General features: G+C 38.5%; 1 protein-coding gene across 7 annotated transcripts in view; it reads right to left on the bottom strand.

Annotated features, from left to right (window-relative positions):
• The window catches only part of uba3 (ubiquitin-like modifier activating enzyme 3), a 79752-nt gene extending 54991 nt beyond the window's left edge, over positions 1-24761 (bottom strand). The window contains exons 1-4 of one of the 7 annotated variants that reach the window (XM_069937091.1): positions 23846-24760; positions 22804-22965; positions 3890-3928; positions 1348-1468 (exon numbers count right to left, since the gene is read on the bottom strand). In XM_069937091.1, coding sequence (XP_069793192.1) covers positions 1348-1467 — 120 coding nt within the window. In that variant the 5' untranslated portion in view covers position 1468; positions 3890-3928; positions 22804-22965; positions 23846-24760. Of the gene's footprint in view, positions 1-1347; positions 1469-3843; positions 3929-3970; positions 4111-22803; positions 22966-23845 lie in introns of those variants that run through there. The other 6 variants (XM_069937093.1, XM_069937089.1, XM_069937087.1 and 3 more) reach the window with 6 other exon arrangements.
• Between the last annotated feature and the right edge of the window lie 65 nt (positions 24762-24826).

Here is a 24826-nt window from a genome sequence, read left to right as displayed (position 1 = left end):
TATATCTAAAGCATTAATACATGTCACCATACAATGGAAGACCAAGTGCAGTCTTTACTTGATACAGTTAACATTAAGACATTCTGAAAAATAGATGTTATTTTGAATATATAATATTAAAATTATACTTGCATACTTTTGTTAATGTATTTATAATTAAACAGAGAACATCAGAAATTCGAAGTCCCAACAAGTATATTAGAGCTCACATATTTCTAACAGATGAAGAGCTAAGATATAAAACTGAAGTCCAGAAGGTTACAAAAGGCAAACAAAACCCAGCAAATGTAGCAGGACAATTTAACATGGACCGTCTTATTCAGTCACACAGTAATTGCCCTGCATGTGCATCATTTAGCTCGAGTGGTTCATTCTCCACCCAACACTCACCCGGCTTTACCTCACCTCAGGTATCAACAAAAGCTACTATTCATTTTCACTTTGTGTTCATCCATTTTCTTCTCAAGATACAGAAACATGATTAAACTGTACCATCCCTCACCCATGCCCTAGCATACAATATGATCATGGCTAATCTGTCACGTCAGCACAACTTTCCAGTACTAATGCCTTAATTTCCAAAAATCTAACTTTGTTTTGAATATACTCTATGATTAAGCACCTGCAGCCCTCTTGTTTCTAAGGACTCACTATCCATTAGATAAAGAAATTTTATTTGATTTCCATCCAGAATGGCCAATCCTTATTTTGAAGGTGTGTTTCCAAGTTCTAGACACTAGGCAGTAGAAATATTATTCATGAATCCATTTTACCAAATCCCAAAAGAAATTTGCAGATCAATGAGAGCACACCTTATTCTTCAAAGAATGAGACAAACACATATCTAGTTTGGTAATCTCCTTTCAAAGGACAATGGTTCCATTTGAAATCAGCTTTTACATGCAAGTATACAATTTCACTTATGCAGATTCCTCCCTCAATTAAATTCACATGTTCACATATATAATGGAAAAAAATCTGACTAAAACATAATTAAATAAGATTTTGCAGATAAAAAAAATGTATGTAAAAATCCAACTGATAATTTAAAATAACAGTACAAGAAATTAACCAAATCAAACTCGACACACTCATATCCAACTATACAAAAACAAAAGAACAAATTACAGGAAGGAATTACTTCAAAAGTTTAAATTAAATTCACACAATTTGACCAATTAAACCAAAAGAGAGGCAAGCCAACAGTACTTCAATTCCAAGTTAGCTTCTGCATAAATTACTTGCATCTCATTAGAAGGTAGCAATAACATGCAGTAAAACAATTTTAAAAAAGCAGAGCTGCAATCCAGCACCAACAAACTTTAATTTATAACAACTTTTTCTCACTTCAGTACTTGGTTCAAAGTCAGGGTGCGTGAAAGGTCCTGAACGCTCAAGGAACTTCTTCACATGATTCCAGCGACCTTCCCAGTCTCCAGTGTCCCTATACCCACCATCAACAGCCATTCTGCACAGAACACAAATAACTAGAAATTTAGTTTTCACAATACAATCATGAGAAACATTTAAAAAATTCAAATCTTGAGGATAATTTCAAAGAGACACACAAATTAAACATATCAAAACTGAAATACAATAAAATTATATGAATTTATTTAAATAACACCAGTTTAAACCAGTCACAAAAGCAGGAATAGAGGGTTACACTGTTCAACATATCATGCGTCTAAAATTAAGGGCCTTCAATCTGAAACGTGAAGTGTTCCTCTTCCCATGATTAATCTATCCTGCCACGTATTTCCAGGATTTTGCTTTTATTGTCCAAAATGAAAGCTGACCCAAGAGTTTTTGCATAGAATGGAAGCAAACACTCCCGACACCAATTACAGGGTTAAAAGTACTGAAATGATCAATTCTCCATTTCAAATTGCCCTTATAATTGGCATTGTTTGTAAAACAGGGAGGGAAACAAAAGAAATTAAGAAAAAAAGGAACAATGGTGCTAGAATACTATGAAACTCTCATTATTCGGAATTCAATGAACCAGAAACCCAAACATCCAGCAAAAAAACAATTTGAGGAAATAAAATTTAAATAAATAAGAATAAATAACATTTTTAATAAAAGTTTAAAATTGTATGTAAATGTTCTCCAAAGCAACACACATCCACTTGGTGAAGAAGGGAGCAAACATTCAGCCAGCGGAGTGTCCAGACGGGCCCCGCTTGCAGCAGGTGTTTGAATAAAGCTGCGTTTGAATAAAATGGTGGTGCCCAAATGAGGAGCTGGCCGATGCCTCCTTATCCCTGCCCAGTAAGAATCTTTATACTTATTCATATTAGGTATATTAGTAATGCTTTTTCTGTAAACTTGGGGGAGGGTGAGTAAATTATGACAGTAGCACGGTTAGCACACCAACACAGGGCCAGCAACCAGAGTTTAAATTTAAATTTTTAAGTTACAGTGACTACCTAATTAAACTTTACATAATTAATTTTTTTGCATTGTCTTTTAAACAGTGTATTTTTATGCAGATATATTAATTAGGCATTGTAATAGTGTGTCTCAGTCAACTGGTAAATTTGCATATGCAGCATCCGCAATTGGCAGCTCAATTGACATAATGGTTAGCGTAATGCCTTTACAGTGCCAGTAATCGAGACTGGGGTTTGGATCCTGCGCTGTCTGGAAGGAGTATGTATGTTCTTCCCACATCGGCGTGGATTTTCCCCAGGAGCTCCACATTTCTCCCACCCTTCGAAACGTACTGGGGGTTGTAGGATAATTGTGTGTAAATGAGGCATGAATTTATGGGCCAAAACTTTTTTTTTTTTTTTTAAATTCCCTTATGTGCCAGATAAAGGGGATTCTACTGCATTAGCAAACAAGTAATACAAGATATGGGATTAGGAAGAGGGAGAAAAAGATGATGAAGCAAACACATAAAACAAAAAAAACTGCACAAACTGGATATTTAAGTACAAGTAGGTCTGGAAGGACTTCATAAAGAGAATGAGTGTTAATGTTTCATGATGCTGCCTGGTCTGCTGAGCATTTAACTTTTTTCTCCATTTCAGACTTGATACTCTATATATCTCTGGCATGTTAGTCTAAACAGATTCTCAGACATAAACATTCTGGATCATTCACCTAATCCCCACCCCCACCCAGAGTTGAGTGGGTCTATGAGGGCTCATCTTCCCCAAATCAGGAAAGTTCAACTGAGGATAACAAACTTTGCTGGAGGAATTCAGCTGGTCAAGACACATCAGTGGGAGATAAATAGACAACTTTTTGAAAAGTTTTCAGCTCAAAATGTCAACCATTCTTTTCCTCCCATTCATGCTACTTGACTACCTTTGTTCCTGCAGCAGTTTGTTGAGATTTAGATTTTATCATCCACAGTCTGTGTGTCTCCAGATATTTTTTTGAGTGAGAATTAAGTATTGGACATTCAATTAAAAACTAACCCACAAAATTGATTGAAACAAAATTAAATGCAATTATAAATTTAAAGCCATGATCATTTTCTTTACTGCACGAACTTGGAAATAGAGATTTGCTCTGATTAAATGTACACAATAACTGCTCTTGCAGCAATGGCATAAACTTAAGTGGGGGTTTAAATTAAAATTTGTTTTGTGCCAATAATCAAAATATCTGGATTTAATAACTCCACCGTTTTACCTTTTCATTAAAATAAAATAAATAACTCTTGCATGAAAATGCATTTTTTTTTCATTTTAAATACATATTTCTATTCCTCCAAGCTGTTATCCCCGAGTTTGGGACGAATAGGGATGCAGGTTGCGGCCGGCCGGCTGGTTTGATCGAGCTGCAACTCACAGCGAGTTCCCAGCCCGACCAAGCTCGCAGCCTCACCTCGTACAAGCAGAAAGCAGGGCAACTACGTTCATTCAACACTAACTTGTCAGTGTGCTCTTCTACTTTCCTTCTTTTCTTCTCCCTACAATAAAGAGAGAATAAAAGAAGGTTCAGACATGCTCACCCAAGAGGAGAACGGGCAGGTCAATGTCAAAGGGGGGCCTGAGCAGCTGCAGCTCACGCAGAGATACTCACGGCTCCGCTACATCCGCCATATTTTTCCCTCCCACAATCCTCCGCGCAGGGAGCTTGAAGACTGCCCGTTTCGAACCAATTGGAACCTCCCACAATCCTCCGCGCAGGGAGCTTGAAGACTGCCCGTTTCCAGCCAATTGGAACCTCCCACAATCCTCCGCGCAGGGAGCTTGAAGACTGCCCGTTTCCAGCCAATTGGAACTTCCCACAATCCTCCGCGCAGGGAGCTTGAAGACTGCCCGTTTCCAGCCAATTGGAACCTCCCACAATCCTCCGCGCAGGGAGCTTGAAGACTGCCCGTTTCCAGCCAATTGGAACCTCCCACAATCCTCCGCGCAGGGAGCTTGAAGACTGCCCGTTTCCAGTCAATTGGAACTTCCCATAATGCCGTGCAGCCCCGAACGCGGGCCAGGCTGCGGGGTACGTGAATTGTTCATCACTCTCCCTTTATTTCAACTTCTGAAGAAGGTGCAGAGTTCACTCCAGCAAGTTGCACTAGAAAGTGGAACGGTGCACCGCCAGTATACAATATTAAGACTCATCTCATCCTAGCCAAGCTCTCTTCACTTCCCTCCCATCAGCAAGAAGATTCACAGTATGAGATCAATCACAGCCAGATTCAAGGACGGTTTCTTTCCTACCATTAACAGACTCCTGAATGAACCTCAAAACTGAAATTATGACATTGCTTTTTTTTCCCTTCCCCCATTTGATCACTCTAACTCCATATTTCAGTACTGCGACTGCTCATACTGTGCTTGAGTTATGTAACTCAACTGTTCACCAACAAAACTATAACTGAAGTAAAAACACACAATGCTGGAGAAACTCAGCAGGTCAAGCATATAGCAATGGCAAAAATACACAGCCGGCGTTGAACATGAACTTGACTCATCAGAGCAAGTCTTTGATTAAAAAAAGAAACTTAACTTGGGCGTTCCAGTCCATCTCTGCTCAAAGTGAGAAGCTGGAGGAACTCAGTGGGTTAGGCAGCTTGATGGGTAGATTTCAGATCAGGACCCTTTATCAAGATGGATCTAATTCACGCTCATTTTTCTGAACTCTAGTAAATGCAAACCTCGTCATCCCAATCTCCTGCATTGGTCCTGCAAGAATCAGTCCGGTGAACCTTTGCTATGTTTCTTCTATGGCAAGTACATCTGTATATCATTTCTTGGTTAAACAAATTAAAACTGTGCACAATCTTCCATGTGCGGTCTTATCAAAGCCCCTGATAATTGCAGCAAGAGTTCCGTGGTCTTGTACTCAAAACCTCTTCCAATAAAGAGCAACATATCACAAACTTACTCTTGGTGCACTTGAGTGCTTACTTTGAGTAACTAATGTGCAAGAAAATCCAGCTCCTTAGTACATCTATCTTTTATCATTCACGTAATACTCTTGCCTCCTTGTTTCTCCTGAAGTGGGTGTCTTAACATTTAGCCATATTACATTGTACTTGCCATATATTTGCCCTTTCATTGAACTTGTCCAAATTGGGTTGAAGTATTATTGCATCATCCTCACAATTCAGAATCCCATTCAGTTTTATGTTATCAGAAATCTCCATTCAGATCCCACATTCAATTTATATGAATAGATGGGGCCAAAATACTGATCTCTCTGGAACCCCATCAGTAACCACTTGCCACCCTAAGAAAGTCCCATTCCTGGTTCCTTCTGAGGCACAATAAAAAAATAAATTGCTGGAAGAACTCAGCAGGTAAAGCAACATCAGTGAAGGCAAAGGGATGGCTGATATAACAGGTTAAGACTGTATCAGGACTGAGATGTAAAGGAAGATTGGTCAGTATGTAGAAGTTAAAAAAGTGAAGACAAGGTGGAAGGTGATAGGTGGAACAACATAAGAGACTGAAGATGATGGAACATGGAGTAAAAAAAAATAAATGATACAAGAGTCTACAAATGCTGTTTCCCCTCTCCCTGTCACTTGCATATAGTGTTTTTCCTTCTCATATTTTCTGTATCGCAACCAATAAAGGAAAGTTTCCAACATCTTTAAAACATATTATTTACCTATCTTGTCACTTTCAAAGATCTATGGACATGTTGGCCCCTCTGTTCTACATTTCTCGAATTCCTACCAATTTTTTCCCCTTCTGATATGATTCAGCAAACATTTCACTATACAGGACCCCAATTGTCACAATTCTGTCCTCCAGACAGTCCATTTATTTCTTATTGCATCCAACAGATAATTAGTCCGAGAATTCCCCGGGCAGTTAGAAGTGTCTGCATTTCACCAGAAAGTACTCTATCTCTGTTGAGCAGAAGGTCTTCACGACAGAGACAATTTGTCCACCCCTTCTCACTGATGTAAATGCACAGTCCTCCTCCTCGAGTCTTGCCAGAACCAGCAGTATCTCTCTCTGCCCTGAGAGATAAGGCCATCAAGCTGAGTTGCTGATTCTGGAATGGTGTCCTGGAGCCATGTTTCTGTAATCACGAGAGCACAGAAGCCCTGCTGCAGAGATATAGCATGTCAATAGGCCCTTCCAACCCCCAATCCCAATCTGCCCAAATACAACCATGTGACTGACTTATCCCACACATCTTTGCAACTTGGGAAGAAGCTGGAGCACCCGGAGGAAGCCCATGGGAACACACAAATTCTGTACAGACAGGGGTGGAATCAAACCTGGATTATTGGTGGATTTGAACCTGGATTCTTCTTTCTATGGCTTGGCTTCATGGACGAAGATTTATGGAGGGGTAATATCCACGTCAGCTGCAGGCTCGTTTGTGGCTGACAAGTCCGATGCGGGACAGGCAGACACGGTTTCAGCGGTTGCAAAGGAAAATTGGTGGATTGGGGTTGGGTGTTGGGTTTTTCCTCCTTTGTCTTTTGTCAGTGAGGTGGGCTCTGCGGTCTTCTTCAAAGGAGGTTGCTGCCCGCCGAACTGTGAGGCGCCAAGATGCACGGTTGGAGGCGAGACCAGCCCACTGGCGGTGGTCAATGTGGCAGGCACCAAGAGATTTCTTTAGGCAGTCCTTGTACCTCTTCTTTGGTGCTCCTCTGTCTCGGTGGCCAGTGGAGAGCTCGCCATATAACACGATCTTGGGAAGGCGATGGTCCTCCATGCACTATAACAGCATTGTGCTAACCACTGTGCTAACTGTGCCAAACATTTGATTAATTAACCTGTAGTTATGAGATTTAGCCCATTCACCTTTTTGGAACATACCTCTGACTTTTGCTTGGCAATTTCTGCCCTAATGAACAGTTCTTATTAGCAGGACAGTTGGTTTTCTGAGCAAGTTGCTTGTGGCGCAACAAGTGTCATCTGTTCTCTCACATGGTTTTCCTGAAACCATAATTCACTATGTGGTTTAGGAACCTATAAACTGTCCCAATGGAATTTTTGGATTAAAAGACAGCTGCTGTGAAAGACATTTTCTATTTATAAGTAAACTAAGTGTTGATGTTGCTTTTGTTGCTCATCTGATCGCACTGCACACATTAGCGTATGTTACAGCACAAAAAAAAAGAAAAAAAAAGCTACAAGTAACATCCTGCTGATCTGGGCAAATATGTTATTCGGTATTTTTATTTCAAAATGTAAATTATTCATAAAAGTTCAAATGTATGATTATAAAAATCTGTTAAAAATTTAATTCCAAGCCATATATTATTCTTATTACTTAACAATGGTATATTTTCAATTATCATTCATTTATGGTCTTTCTTAATGTTATATTTCTAACAAAAATTCAGCTGAACTTACAAGAGGACAAAGTCTACATAAACTAGGACGGTGATGTAACCCTTCTACTCCATTAATGATCTTCATCAACTGATGTCAGATGCCAAGAAAATAAATCAGGAGTTGAACCTGTTCAATCTTCACTGCAGTTCTGCTTTTTTTGAATTTTTCTACATAATAACCTTTATTCATTAAAAACATGTTCAAGAAATACAAAGCAGAACATGGCTCTCTTTACATTCATCATGTCATCCAGCCCACATTCATCATGTCAACAAATCAACACATTCTCTGTGCATAGCACCAATGACACTTTGAACCTTCAAGTATTCGTAGGGTTATTACACAGATCCTGGTTCCTCAGTACGTAGCAGTGAAGGTAGAGCATTAGATTGCCACTTTTTATTTGCATGGCTGCACCCACTCCTGAAGCCTGGAAGATCAACATGTTTCAGGCTAATCAAAGTGCATCTTTCACTGAGCTGAAGATCTTCTGGCAGCCCTTAATGCTTTTCTCAGCATACTTCTCTTGGGAACAGCCTCTCAGGATAAATTGTCCTTGGGTAATTTTGCTAATGTCCCAGCTCCCCAAAATCTTCAGATAATCAGTCTTGAGAAGGGAAGAGATTATTGTTTAGGCCAGTTGCCAAAGAGCATGGTATCACTCTTTGCAGTTTATTCTGGTGACTGGTGTCAGATTCTGATTAATCAGTCACTCAGAGTTGAGTACAATTCAGCTATTGCCTCTGGAAGTTTCATTCAACTCAAGGGTACAGGTGGAGCCTGTTAGCTTCTCCAGGATCAGTGCTGAGTCCAGATTCTCTTCACTTTTGTAAGACCTCCATGATACAAAATAGGAGGTTTGGGAGGCTGTGCTGTCTGTGGCTTTTCTATATACACAACAACATAGAAGGATTTGCAGATCATGTTTGAAAGAGTATTACTGAGCTCTCCTCATCCCAAAGACTAGATCATAGAGATCCTTTGAACCTTTAGGAAGAAGAATGAGAAGATGCTGAGCTTTCCTGACCAACAATACATACAATGAGATGATAATGTTTGATTAATTTGATTGTGATCTCAATTGTATTTCAATAAATTGGATTAGTAGTTAAAATGAATCTGTTTTGCTCTGCAGAAGGAGATGATGGAAGGAAAGTTGAGCAGTCTATTTAACTCCAAGAAGTGGGCCAAACAGCAGACATCCAACTGGAATCTAGGCAGAAGCTAAGCAACCAACAGAATTAGTCGAGCGGTGATGTTCAAGACCAAACTCATTCCATCTAGAATTTTATATTTAGGAGTTGTAAGAAAATGTCCTACCTCATTCATTTTGGGAATAAACCTGAATGTTTGTGGAGATAATACATGCATCTTGAAGGTAAAAGTTAAAGGTAGAGGTTTCATTATTGTCATGTAATGCTACATTTAGAATGTAACATACATGAAATTCATTAACTTTCGTCTACCATAAGGCAGACAGAGTCATCATTTTGTCTACCGCCCCTCAAGAAACCTGTTCCAAGGCGGACCCCCCTCCAAGTACTGACCAGGCCTGAGCCTACTTAGCTTCCAAGTTCAGACAATCTCAGGTGTATTCAGGCTATTAGGCTTCTGCAAATTTGAACATTAAAATTTTTTTGCTTCATCTGCATTCAAGCACCTCAGATTTTTTTTCAACATTATTTGTACCATCAATTCAATACATTTAATCTCATGGTGTCAGTGCTATTCATGTTTTCTTCCTTAATAACATACACAGAAAATGTTTGAGATGCTGTTGCACAAGGCATAAATCCTCAGTCCAGTGATTACAGGACTATTCTATGATCCTTCTCATAGAACCTTTACAGTGACTTAAGTGCTCAGTACTTTGGAACATGCTAGTAAGCAGCATTTGCTTGGTGATATCTCCCTACACTGGACGACTAGTTTTAAGATAATACAAAGTACTACTGGCAAGTCATGTAGTCAATTTGCTTGCTTTTTTCCGTATTTAAAAAAAAGAAACAGTATACTTTATGACCTCAGGATATATCAGAGTTTTACAGTTAACTGTGTACAGTACTTTTTTTAAAGATTGTAATGTTGAGAAAACAGTAGCTGATTTATGCACCGGCCAAGTTTCTTAAAGAGCAATGTGATAATGATGAGATAATGTGTTTAGATGTTGTCTTAGAAATAAATATTTCCCAGAATATTGTGGTAAATGGCCAATCATCTGTCAAGAATAGTCTCTTGGGATCCATTACCTTCATTTGAGAAGGCACACGCAACCTTGCTTTGACATTTCATCCAAAAGTGAGCATCTCCAATAATACTCTACTGATGCACCAGGACACATTTTGCACTTAAATCACAGAGATAGGATTGCCAATAGCCAGATGCAAATTTTTAAGAAAACAAAACAAGTATTGAATGGGAATAAATGCCAATGTTATAATTTTCATAATTTATTTGTTCACGCTATGATTCATATCTGAACTCTTGAGATATTGATAATTAGAAAAGTTCCATCTTTTGTCATCCTATTCAATGGACAGAAATATGTACGTCAATGACAAAGATAAGACAAAACATTCATGGCGTTCAATGAATTTAACAAATGTGTTGAATATTTGAATATTTACAATGTATATCTTTATAACCAGGTTTTAACATAAGTTACATTTACAGTGGCAACGAGCTATTAAAAAAAAAACATCTTACAGTACAATACAATTCCAAAAAATCTGATAGGAAAATACATTTAAAAAATAAATTCTGCTGTATGTTTAAAAAGTGCAGCAACTTAATAAAAATAATTGCTTGGATATTCTGGTCCATGGCAAAGATATAATGCTTGCTGCTGACCATGTAAAACCTGCCCACAAACATCAAGAGTGCTTGCTGGCATGGATTTCCATTTTTGTAATGGCTTTTGCAGTCAGACGCCATCTGTCAGGATTATTTGCTTCCAGCAACAGTGACATCATCAAGCTATTTAAGCAGCCAATCAATCTGAAGAATTCCCACATGCAGCAAATTACAAAAAAAATGTGACAGGAAGTAAAATAAAGAGTGCTATATAGACATGGGTTTATTCTTGAATCTGGAATATCAAACTTTAAAAAGTCAAATACTATTTTTTTAAAATTGAGTAATAGTAATCGATACATAGAAACGGAGTTTCTTTGACCAAATGTACACTTTGAAGAGTTTTCAAATGTTTAAATCAATATTCAAAATATAAGGCATATCATTATATTTGCATTCAAGATTTATTGGCAGACAAAAGTGCTTCTCTTGCAGAACTGATAAATGTCAAGCAGCAAATGACACTGTGTATGTCCTTGGGAGCTGTCTGTAGAGCGTAGAGCCTTTATTACACAGGTGTACAGATAAACATCAAAAAAAGCTGCTCTATCTTTTTCCAAACATTGTTAGAAAACCAACTTTTCAAGTAGTGTACATCCCCACTACTGCTGTCTCACTGGCAGGATGCTGTGATTCTGGGCCTCTGGCTCTATCAGAAGGATCTAACAGGGTGAACTTTCTTGTCAACTACTGCACGGAGGCTTGGTGCATCTTTTAGTTTCTGTCAAATACTGCCAAATGATCTTCATCGTCTGCTCAGTAGTCCAACTGATAAAAATATTTTTATCCTACATGGCCTTTTTTTTTAAAACTTTATTTAAAGATTTTATCACATGAATAAAACAAAAAAATTACATTTAAAGAAAAATAAAAATAAAGTAATTGTTACATCACAGCATTAATGACCTAACTTAAATTAGTCTAACCCCCCCCCCCATACGGCCACTAAACAAAAAATCTATATATATAAAAAAAAACCACCCTTCCCCCCCCTAAAATAAAAAGTGAAGAATTAATAAAGTTAATAATATTATATATATAAAAAAAACACTCACAAACAAAAAAAAACAGGTAAAATACTAATAAAAGTTATCAAATCTAAAATATCACACATAAAACATATTTAAGTCAAACTTAATTGCATGTACTTAACAAATGGAGTCCACTTCAGTTTATAAAAAGACATCTTATCGTGAATTGAAAAAGATATCTTTTCCATAATTAAACAAGACTTCATCTCTAAATACCACCTATCAAAGGTTAATATATTTCTATCTTTCCAAGTAAGCGCTATACATTTCTTGGCCACCGCTAAGGCTAAATAGATAAAAGAAATCTGATAATCATTTAAGCCTAAGTCAATTAATGATTGCATATTCCCTAATAAAAATCCTACATGGCCTTGAGGTCATTTCTTGCTGATCATTATCTGATTGACTTTTGGTCAGAGACACTCTTCTGAGCAAACACTTCATCAAAGGACAGATGCTCTGACACAGTCTAACTGAATGGACACTTCTGCAGCAACAAAGCCAGACCCATTATTTGCCATACTAGGTGCAAATAGATCCTCAGCAAATGGTTATAACTCAGATTTTGACCAATTGGATGTCTGCATATTTTGATGCAGCCACATACAAACATAGCCTTTGTGATAAGAGCCATGTTTCTTCCCTCATTCTCTGGTGAGTTATACATCACTGCAGATATAGTCCACTTTTGAACTCCAGGTGATATGGAAAACAACTCAGTGACTTCATGAGCAAGTTTGTGGACCACACCTGCACAACATGCAACAACACTGAGAGCACCTTGCATCTGAATCAGATGCAGTTGAATGGGAACTATGCCCCCACAATCTAGAGGTAGAACAAGTACCATGGGCCGGTTAGAAGTAGTGGTAAGACACTGTCCTTCTAATACAATTGTCTGCTAAGAAATCAAAGTAACTTTCACCCCATCTGTCTTGGGTAAACTTGTACCTCTCACTTTGTTCGTTTTAGATTGGTCACAGTGTTCGAACTACCGAAAGAAAATAGACACACACTCCGAGAGCAGTTCAGTTTATACAAGTCTTTATTACTAAATCTAAAGCTGAATTCACACTACAATATGCAAGCCCTTCCCAATTATACTTATCAACACCTGGACTGGTCCCAACTGCTGAAGCGAGGTAACGACTGCACACTTGTAATAGGTTGTTGGGGCGCCGGTAGCAGCTTCTCTACCTCCCTCGACCGGGACGTTAGCTGGACTCTTGAAGTTCTTCTTCTTGCTGAGAGATGTTTCCACCTCTTGGAGAGTCTCTCTCTTCAGCACTGGGACCATGGCTTATATTATCCAAAAGTTGTTTACTTCAGATCTTATCTCTTTGAACAAATGGTTTAATTATCTTCAAAGTCTCCTGAGAGTCTGCAACCAACAAAAGAAAACAGCATCTCTGGGCCTCATAAGTGTAAATTAGATAAGGATAATCTTCCTATTAAACTGCATCCTGGGCCCCATGGTGGAATTTAGATCTGTCTACTAAATATGCATCCTGGGCCTCATAGCCTTTGTGATGAGAGCCGTGTTTCTTCCCTCATTCTCTGGTGAGTTATACATCGCTGCAGATATAGTCCACTCTTGAACTCCAGATGATATGGAAAACAACTCAGTGACTTCATGAGCAAGTTTGTGGACCACACCTACACAACATGCGACAACACTGAGAGCACCTTGCATTTGAATCAGATGCAGCATCTTTGGGATAAAGGAAGAAACTGGAGAGCTCAGAGGAAACCTATGTTGCTAGAGTGGAACATGCAGACTCTCCAAGGATTGAAGACAGGTCACTGCAACTCGAGGCAAAAGCTCTTGCTGAGCTACTGTGCCATTTGTTTCTGGTGGACTTGGTAAATGTTTAGATATAACATACAAACAGGACAGAGAAATTAGGTAGCTAAAATTGTGTTCATAGGTAATGAAAGGCTGTCAGAAATCTTCCCCAGATTAGGTTTAACACAATTACTGATGGCCTTGGACAGGATATTATGATTCACATTTAATATTGTGCACATATAGGGAGGCATTGAGTGATAGAATTTTACAACACAGAAACAGGCGTTTGGTTCAACAGACCTGTCTACGCTGACCAAGTTCCTACCTGAGCCTGACCTATTTGCCTGTGTTTGGCCAATATCCTTCTAAACCAGGAGTGGCCAAACTTCCTTAATGTAAGATGTTTAAAACCTGCAAGGCATGAAAAAATAGTACATACATGTTTTTACTCTTACTTGCACATATTGTTACAAAATACTTTGTAAGAATACATGTACATAATAATATTTATTCATTTATGTAGTTTTTAAACTGCAAATTTGTATTAATTTTAATAATCAATAAGTACACGATTACATACCAGATATTTTCAATCACAAGCCATGCCCACTAAAACTACCATCGTGAGCAATGGTTCGTACGATTCTTGTCTCACCCAGCATATTTCTGTGAACCACACACTTTTTACGTCAAAGAGCCAAATATGGTTTGGGCACCCCTGTTCTAAACCTTTCCTATCCATGTACCTGACTAAATGTATTTAAACATTGTAATTGAACCTGCCTCTATTACCTAATTTGGCAGCTTATGCCATCACCCACCACTCAATGAAAAGGTTGCCCCTCTCATATTAAATTTAACGATGAAATAACCACACAAGATGTTTTTAGAGTGAATCAAATGGATTTACTCTTCATCCTGCACAACTTTTTAAAAACTAGAATCACGCACTCAACACATGCTGACATCATCATGCACTGACATCACATGGCCAGTTTGATGCCTCCTCCTGGGAGTTGTAGTGCCGCCATAGCGCCACTACATGGCTCCCCCCCCCCCCCCCCACCAGAACTGGCAGAAAGGTTTGTCTATCTTTTAGGTTGTCAACCTCGGTGATGGATTGTTGGTTGCTGCAATGGGGAAGACATCCACATGAGCTGGTTTAAGTCTGTCAATAGTGAAAGACTGTGGCTTCCCTCCAATGTCCAAAATACAGGTCAACCTAGTTTGTTGGAGTATCCTATGGCCCAAGGAATCTATAATTTCTTGTCCAAAAATGCATTTATCCAGATTGATGGTCAGTCCAAGACAAATAAAAAGTGTATGAAGATGTTCCAAATATTCTTTCTTAGTCCCACTAGCCAATAAAATGTCGTTGAGGTAAATGAAGACATTGGTCATAGCACGTCCTAAAGCATTCATCATCCATCGAAATGACTGAGTGGCATTCGTTAATCCAAATGGCATTTGTAAAAATTCAAACGACCCAAATTGGGTAATTATTGTTGTTTTTGGAGTGTCTTCTGGCTCTACCGGTACTTGGTGATAGCCTCGCACCGCATATTTTGGAGAAGATTGTCGCTGAGAAATCCTGAATATGAGGTATCGGATAATGATCTGGGATAGTGGCGTCGTTAAGCAGCCTGTAATCTCCACAAGCTCCATTGTTATTTCAGGAACATATGTAACGGAGATGTCCAGGGACTGTCGGACCTATAAATTATGCCTAGTTTCTTATCTTCCTTAGCTAAGCGCATCTTCGCTGGAGGCAAGCAGCATGCTTTAGCATGGATAGGAGGGCCCTTAGTACAAATGTGATGAGTAACATTGTGCTTTGCAATGGAGGCAGAAAATTGTAGAGTAGTAATCTCAGGGAAATCTTCCAACAGTTTGGAGAATTCATCTACTGGTTTACTTAATGTTTGAAGGCACAGAGCAGGGGTATAGGCGTCTGTCAGAGGAATAGTCTGAAAGGTAGTTCCATCTATTAGCTGACGCCCTTTTAAGTCGACGAGGAATGAACGAGCCCAAAGAAAATCTGCTCCAAGCAAAGGTCAGGATACTGCTACCATAATAAATGGCCAAGTGTAGATGATTCTCAAACTTGACATTCATCTTCCTGGTGCCAAAGGTCGGAATGTTGGAAGAGTTAACTGCTCATAGTTGCAGGTCCAGAGTAGGATGGCATGTGTCAAAACCAGTGGTTGGAAATACACTAACTTCTGAACCTGTGTCCACCAGAAATTTTCACTGAGACAATTGGTCCCATACATACAGTAAGCTTGCAAGTTTCTTGCCAACTGCCACAACACTTACTGGCGGTTGGTCTGGGCGTTACCTGCAAATGGGCAGGGTGGAAGGCACTTGTGGGCATTTACTCCCCAATGCTTGTGGTAATAACACCAAGACGAGATGTCCACCATATTATATAACCATATTACTGTTTTCAGCACGGAAACAGGCCATGTCGGCCCTTCAAGTCCGTACCGGTTCACTTGAACAACTCCACTAGCTCCTCCGCAAACTCCTGAGGAAGTAGACCTTGTTGGTTTTCGTGCAGTTGGATAACCATGTTGAGGAACTTGGGGGGGGGCATCCGAGGCACTCTAGTATTTCCCAAAGCCCTTTCCTGCTCACGGTGTCAAAGGCTTTGGTGAGGTCAATAAAGGTGATGTAGAGTCCTTTGTATTTTTATCTGCACTTTTGTTGGAGCTGTCTGAGGGCACGGCCTTCTTACTTGTCTTGGGGCATGACCTGCTTGTAGGGAGTGATGTGCTATGAGCGCTGGAGTGTGTCACAGGGTCAATATCGGAGGGGTTGGTTGTGCAGACTTGCCTGCCTCCACCGCTAAAGCCCTTGGGTCTTCAAATGAGCACTTGGATAACAAGAGCCTAACATCATCTGGCATTCTCTCTAAAAAGAGCTGCTTTAATAACATATTGGGCCTTTCGCCAGCTGCCAAGAACAGCATTTCATCCATTAGTTCTGAAGGGGTGCAGTCTCCAAACTCATCAAAATGTAGTAGTATGGCTGCCCTTTCCCTCAGGGACATGCCATATACATGTAATAAAAGTGCTTTTAAAGTTTCATACTTGCTGGTATGTGGTGGATCCCGTAGGAAGTCGCTGACCCTCTTAGTAACGGCATGGTCCAGAACACTGACAAGATGATAATAATGACTGGTCTTCAATTTGACTTTGCAAAAGTGGAATTGTGCTTCAGCCTGTTGGAACTACAATTCAGGCTCAGCTATCCAGAAAGGTGGTAGTTTCACAGCAACGGCTGCAGACTCCATATTTGACACCAAATGTGACCACTCCATATTTGACACCAAATGTGACCATTTAACACGTCGAAATAACCACAAAAGGCATTTTTAGAGTGAATCACCCGTGCAACCTTTTAAAAGCCAGAATCACGCGCTCGACACACACTGATGTCATCACACACTGATGTCACATAGTCAGTTCAAAGCCTTCTGGGAGTTGTAGTGCTGCCAAAGTGCCGCTACAAATAATTCAAAGACTGCAGAATTCTGAACATGATTCTGAAATAAACTTGAAAGTTCTAGGAAAACTAGTCAAGCAGCATCTATGGAAAAATTGTCCAAATGGTGACAATGGCATGTCATGAAATGATTGTGATGTGAAGCTTGTTGAAAGTTTAACTCATCCTCTTTCAACTTGTTGACTGCAAACAAAATTTGCAATGACCTGCATATCAATTGATAGGGTTCTCCAAAACGATGTGGATGCGAGCAAGTTACTGAGCCATCCTTTTACTTTTTTTCTGAAAACTTTATTTAAAGAGTTTAAACAACTTAAAATCAAACATAACAGAAGAAAGAAAAAAAAACATTTATGTATATATTTTTTTTTAAAACACCCACCACACCCCCCCCCCCCCTTCAGCCAGCTCCCTTAAGGGGAGCCAAATTTAAAAATAAAGCATAGAATATAAACAATGTTTCAAAGTATTTCTAAATTCATGTACTCCAAATAAGGAGACTACATTTTAACAAAGAAAGAATAATTATCATGCAAATTACATGTAATTTTTTTCCATAATCATACAAATTCTCAATTCATTATACTAGCGTATTATTTTAACCTCCACATTATCTTTCCAAGTACTAGCTACACATTTTTGTGCTACAAATAACACTAGACGTACAAATGCAATTTGAAATTTATCCAACCCTAATCCTTTCAAAGAGACCATACACCCCAACAAGAAGATCGACAGGTCTAATAATAATTTAATCTTAATATTTTTTTCCAAAACCAATCTAATTCCTTCCCAAAATGGTTGTATTTTAACACAAGACCAAACAGCATGTAAAAAAGTTCCAATACATAGTCCACATCGAAAACAAGAATCCAAATTGCTAAACCCATATTTTAAAAATTTCTCTAGAGTTAAATATAACTGATGTAAAAAATTATAATTAACCATTCCATATCTGACATTCGTCAACTTAGTTACACTATCATGACACATAACCTCCCAATTATCTTCCAGAAAAATATAGGTTAAATCACTTTCCCATTTAAGCCTAGATTTCTCCCAGTCTGGTTTATCCATACTATCTTTTAATAATTGATACATATCCAAAATATAACCTTTCTTAGGTATAGAGAAAATCAAAGACTCAAATTTCATCAACATGGGTAAATTCATCTCTTTACCATAATTATCTTTTATCAAAGCTCTGAGTTGATAATACACAAATAAAGAGTTTACAGATATATCAAATTTCTCCCTCAATTAGCTAAAGGAAAGAAACTGGCCTTCTTCAAAACAGTCCTGAACTACCTTTATACCCTTAGAATTCCATCTCTTTAAATGATTATTAAACATCAAAAAAGGAATAAGCTGACTATGATATAATGGGGTTTAGATTGATAATTTACCCTTTGATCCTAAAACCATATTTCATTTAACCCATATCCTTAACAAATGTTTTAGTACTGGCATATTACATGCCCGCAATAAATTCTCATTCCACTTAAATATAAACTGGTGTATCTCAACTTCAGAGCCATTTCCACCTTTGCCCAACTCAGAGGTTGGTCCATATCCATCAATCTACTGACAAATTTCAACTGAGCTGCTTCATAATAATTTTGAAAATGAGGTAACTGCAATCCACCTAATGCATATTTCCATGTAAGTTTATGCAAAGCTACTCGTGCTAATCTTCCCTTCCATAAAAACTCCTCCATTGCTCTATTCAGATCCTGAAAAAAACCCTTTGAAAGTAAACATGGTATTGACTGAAAGAAATATTGGATTTGAGGGAAAATATTCATTTTAATGCAATTTACTCGATCAATTAATGTTAACAGCAGATCTTTCTATTTAGTCAAATCCATTATAATCCTTTTTAATAAAGGAACATAATTTAATTTATATAAAGATTGATAATCTGCCTTTACTACAACTCCTCAATATTTAATTCTATCTGACCACTTTAATTTTATAATACTTATATATTCTGAATTATCTCCATCCCCAACTGGCAATATTTCACTCTTATCCCAATTTACTTTATATCCAGTCATCTCCCCAAATTTTAACAAACAATCTTGTAAATATTTCAAAGATTGTTCCAGTTCTGTCAAATATACCAACACATCATCTGCAAATAAATTAATCTTATATTCATCATCCACAATTTTCATTCCTTTAATCTTATTGTTCCGTCGTATTGTCTGAGCTAATGGTTCGATAGCCAATGCAAATAAGGCTGGTGACAATGGACAACCTTGTCAAGTCGATCGCATTAATTTAAATGGTAAAGAAATTTGTCCATTTGTCACCACCCTAGCAATTGGGTTTGTATATAAAGCCTTAACCCAACCAATAAAATAAGGGCCAAACTTAAACTTCTCTCACACCTTTAATAAAAAAATTCCACTCAACCCTATCAAAGGCTTTTTCTGCATCCAGGTTGGGTTGCTGTCTAAATGCATTGACCAATGTTATCAATCTGAGGATATTATCAGATGCGTTTCTATTTTTAATAAAACCTGTTTGATCTATATGTATCAACTGAGGTAAATATTTGGCAAGTCTATTCGCTAACACCTTTGCTATAATTCTATAGTCTACATTTAATAAAGAAATAGGCCTATATGAAGATACTTTCAACGGATCCCTATCTTTCTTAGGAAACAAAGTTATTATATCACTCGAACAAGATTCCGGTAACAACTGCTCCTCAGTTACTTGCTGCAATACATCCCCAAATACAGAGGATAAATCTTCATAAAATACCTTACAGAATTCAACTGAAAATCTATAATCTCCTGGCGACTTTCCATTTGGCATCTCCTGTATAGGAGATGTATATCCTTTAATCTCAAAATCCGTGAATGGAGCTTCCAATTCTTTAACCGCCTCCTCCCCTAAAACAGGTAAATTTAATTTAGATAAATAAGATTCAATAAAAACCAGCGTCCTCAGAAGTATATAATTTCTGGTAAAATGAATAAAACTGGTCATTAATTTCCTGAGGTTTATAGGTAACTGCTGAGTTCTTTTTCACAGCATTAATAGTTTGTAATGTCTATTCTGTTTTTAACTGCCATGCTTATGAGCTCTCACCCAATTCATAATAACTTGCTTAGATCGATAAAGTAAATGCTCATACTGATAAGTTTGTAATGTATTATAACGTAATTTCAACTTCGTAAAAGCAACGTTTTTATCTTCTGTAACATCTTTCTGAAATTCCTTTTCCAACTCAGTAATTTGTTTCTCCAATGTTAAACTTTCCGCCACATATTGCATTTTAACTTTCGTGGTATAGCTAATAATTTGCCCTCATAAATATGCTTTCAAAGCATCCCACAGTACAAAATTGCTACATACTGAATTGGCATTCTCAGCCAAAAACAAAGTAATCTAACATAACATAACAATTACAGCACGGAAACAGGCCATTAGGCCCTTCTAGTCCGCACCGAACCAAACACCCCTTTCTAGTCCCACCTCCCTGCACAATGCCCATAACCCTCCATCTTCTTCTCATCCATATACCTGTCCAACCTTTTCTTAAATAATACAATTGACTCCGCCGCCACTATTTCTCCCGGAAGATGATTCCACACAGCTACCACTCTCTGAGTAAAGAAGTTCCCCCTCATGTTACCTCTAAACCTCTGCCCCTTAATTCTTAACTCATGTCCTCTTGTTTTAATCTTTCCTCCTCTTAACGGAAATAGTCTATCCACATCCATTCTGTCTATCCCTTTCATAATCTTAAATACTTCTATCAAATCCCCTCTCAACCTTCTACGCTCCAAAGAATAAAGACCCAATCTGTCCAATCTCTCCCCATACTCCAGATGCTTAAACCCAGGCAACATTCTGGTAAACCTTCTCTGCACTCTCTCCACTCTGTTTATATCCTTCCTATAATTAGGCGACCAGAACTGCACACAGAACTCCAAATTAGGCCGCACCAACGTCTTATACAATCTCAACATTACCTCCCAACTCCTATATTCCATGCAATGATTGATAAAGGCCAGCAGACTAAAAGCCTTCTTCACCACCCTATTCACGTGAGTTTCTACCTTCAGGGAACGATGTACCGTTACTCCTAAATCTTTCTGCTCTTCTGTATTCCTCAATGCTCTCCCATTTACCACATATGTCCTATTCTGATTCTTCTTACCAAAATGAAGCACCTCACACTTATCAGCATTAAATTCCATCTGCCATTTTTCAGCCCACTTTTCTAAGCAGCCCAAATCCCTCTGCAATCCTTGAAAACCTTCTTCATTATCCACTATTCCACCTATCTTAGTATCGTCTGCATATTTACTAATCCAATTCACCACCCCATCATCTAGATCATTAATGTATATAACGAACAACAATGGGCCCAATACAGATCCTTGAGGCACACCACTGGTCACCGGCCTCCAACCTGACAGACAATTATCCACTACCACTCTCTGGCCTCTCCCTTTCAGCCAATGTTCAATCCATTTGACTATCTTAAAATTTATACCTAAAGACTGCACCTTCCTAACTAACCTTCCATGTGGTACCTTATCGAAGGCCTTACTGAAGTCCATATAGACAACATCCACTGCGCTACCCTCATCCACATTCCTAGTCACCTCTTCAAAAAATTCAATCAGATTGGTCAAACATGACCTTCCTCCCACAAATCCATGTTGAGTGCTCCTGATCAGACCCTGTCTATCCAGATGTTTATAAGTACTATCTCTAAGAATTTTCTCCATTAATTTACCTACCACAGACGTCAAACTTACAGGCCGATAGTTGCCAGGCTTCCTCCTTGAACCCTTTTTAAATAACGGAACCACATGCGCAATAACAAAAGTAATAAACTCTGGTTTCTTCAGTAGCATTGTATTAAACCTCCATTTATAAGATGATTGCACCACCTCTGGACTTACACAGGAGAAAAATAACTGATATAACCCGACTTTTATATTCAACCTGTAGTACTCTACCTTGCAAATGCGCCAAAACCAAGAAAAAATCTATTCACGAAAATGAATCATGTCTCTGTAGGGTTTACTCTCCTCCAAACATCAACTAAATTTAAATCTTTCATCAAAGCTCCTATTTGTACTGCCACCTTTGGTTTCCTTATACTTTTCGGAAATCTATCCAATAAAGGATCCAAAACGCAGTTAAGCTCTCCCCCAACCAGGATATTATTATCGGCCTGATTTAACAATAAAAAAGCCTCCGACATGAACCGTTCATCATCTACATTAGGTGCATAAATATTTAACAAAGTCCATGATTCAGCAAAAATTTTACAGTTAAGCATCAAAACCCTCCCAGCATTTCCCTCAAACGATTCCAATTCAAACGGTAATTTCTTATGAATTAAAATTGCTACACCCCTCGCCTTAGAATTAAAAGAAGAAGAGAACACATGATCAACCCACTCTCTCTTCAATTTCAAATGCTCTTTTTCGGTCAAGTGTGTTTCTTGCAAAAAAGCAATATCAACTTTTATTTTTCTTATATAAGCCAAAACTCGTTTGCATTTAATTTCTTATTCAAACCCTGGACATTAAAAGTTGCAAAATTCAAATTAGACATATCTTAATCTAATAATATATCATGCTACTATAAAATAGTGCTCCCGTTTCTAGTTCCCTTAATATTCTAAACCTTCCCCATATAAAAATTCCAAAAAAAAAATATATATTAAAAAAACAGTCCCCAAACAAACTACTAAAAAGTAGTAGCTGCCTAAAAATCTGGGTGTGGTAAAACCCACTAGTGGCAGGTGACTAAAGGTCTCAGTGTCATCCACTCCCCCAGTCAGACTTTCACAAAGTACTTAAACAAATATATTCACCCCAATGATTCCAGTCACAGTGATTGTTCAGGATCCTTAATATCAAGAAGACTTTGCGTCAATTCAACTTTCTTTCCATTCTTTCCATGTTTCCCATTCTTCCAATTTCCATTTCCCCTCCTCTTAGGTGACAAGATGACAACCATCCATTTCCTCGTAAATCTGGCAATGAATTAGCAAAAATTAATGCATCGTGATCATTTTCAAAGAATTGAGATTGAAAGTTCCCATTAAAAAAAAACTTTCAATACAGCTGGATAACAAAAAGCAAATTTATATCCCTTTCGCCACAATACTTCTTTGGCTGAATTAAATTCTCGGCGCCTTCTAATAATTTCTTGACTCAGATCAGCACAGAAAAACACTATTATTCTGAACCATCACTGGAGTCTAATTTTGCCGTGCTTTCTGCACCGCCATTCGCAATATAATTTCTCGCTCCTGATATTTCAAACAACGAATCAGGACTGCTCATGGTGGTTGGCCTGGAAACGTTTTTTTCCTCAATGCTCTGTGTGCCCGATCTAACTCCAGACCATATGGAAAAAATTCCTTGCCCAATATCTTAGGAATCCATTTCTTAAAAAACTTTACTGGATCAGAACCTTCCATATCTTCTGGAAAACCTATTATTTTTACATTATTTCTTCGATTTTGATTTTCTAATGAATCAATCTTCTTCAATAATTCCTTCTTCTGAAACCCCCAATCCACAAAAGAATCCTCCACTTTTTCCATTTTTTCCTCTATTATGCTCCACTTGATTTTTACATTAAAAGGCTTCTTCAATCTTTTTAAAATTATCCTGTACAGTGTCCACTGATTTTATATACCTACTAACATCACTTTTAACGACTAATATCTTGTTTCATAAAGGTCATCTCTTCACACATATTATTCATTTTAGTTTTCACTTCCATAAATACTTAGTTTATCTGATTAGACATTTGCATTGACATGTTTTCCATCTGATGAGTAATCCCTTCCAAGATTGTAAATGCAGAGTCCAGTCCAGGTTCCATCACTTCCCCTTGAGGCCTACCTTCTCTGGTTCCAGCCCCCTTAGATTCTTCCTGTGTTAATTCCAGTAACGCTGAACTCTCTTCCTATTCTGAAAGAGTAAGTCCTCTTCCAGTGCAGCTGCAGGTCTGGACACCTGTCGACAGTGTGCCGAGCTCGCCAGCCCTCCGCCGTTCGGGCTCCCCCACAGCCCACACCTTTTCTAGTAGCTCCCGAGCTTGTGATGCACCACGCATGCCTGGAAGAGTCACTGACTGCACAGGTGTGTCCTCTGACACTACACCCCACGTCCCTAGACCACTAGGCACCACTCGTTTGGTGTCTGTCCCCACTCGGCCTATCCACTCGAGCGCCCGGATTCATGAGGGCATGAGTCAGGGCTGGCCGAGCTCATCACAGAACCGGCGCCATCTTGCGGATGCGCGACCGGCGCAATACTCATCCAAGCAGGGGTCCTTTGAGTCTTGGGAACTCCAGTCAACGACTCTATGGCTTCAACTTGGTAGGTAGGCCTCAATTCTTCAACACTTTTATGAGGCAATTTCTTTTGTAATTGAGTTTTTGATTTCTTCACGTTTGTAGCCATATTAATCCTCCACTATTCCAAAGTCTGTAAATACTATTTTTAACCACTTTTACAACTTTTAAAAAATGGGTATGTAATAGTCTAACTGGGGAGAGGTGCCCTCCATGCCATCTTGCCACGCCCCCGCCATCCTTTTACTTAAGGCTGCCTCGATACACTTCTTGGAAGAAGCATAAAGAGGCCTCAACCTATCCAAGAAGTGGACTATGGATCAGAAAATAGTCTTTGTGGATTCTCAGTCAAAGAGTGAGACTCACTAGCTCCACCTCTCACATTTTCTCCACCAGATTCACCTCCATTCTGCAGCAAGGGCAGATTTGACATGCTTCCTGGGTGTGGATGCAGTTCCCTCTGACATACTTTTACTTTTTGAATATCTTTGAGAACTTTTTGATGAAAATCATAAAGTTGTGCAGA

Source organism: Narcine bancroftii, chromosome 5 (assembly GCF_036971445.1).
Source record: "Narcine bancroftii isolate sNarBan1 chromosome 5, sNarBan1.hap1, whole genome shotgun sequence".
In the NCBI taxonomy this organism is placed as follows: Eukaryota; Metazoa; Chordata; class Chondrichthyes; order Torpediniformes; family Narcinidae; genus Narcine; species Narcine bancroftii.
This window is presented reverse-complemented; position numbering and strand designations above follow the sequence as displayed.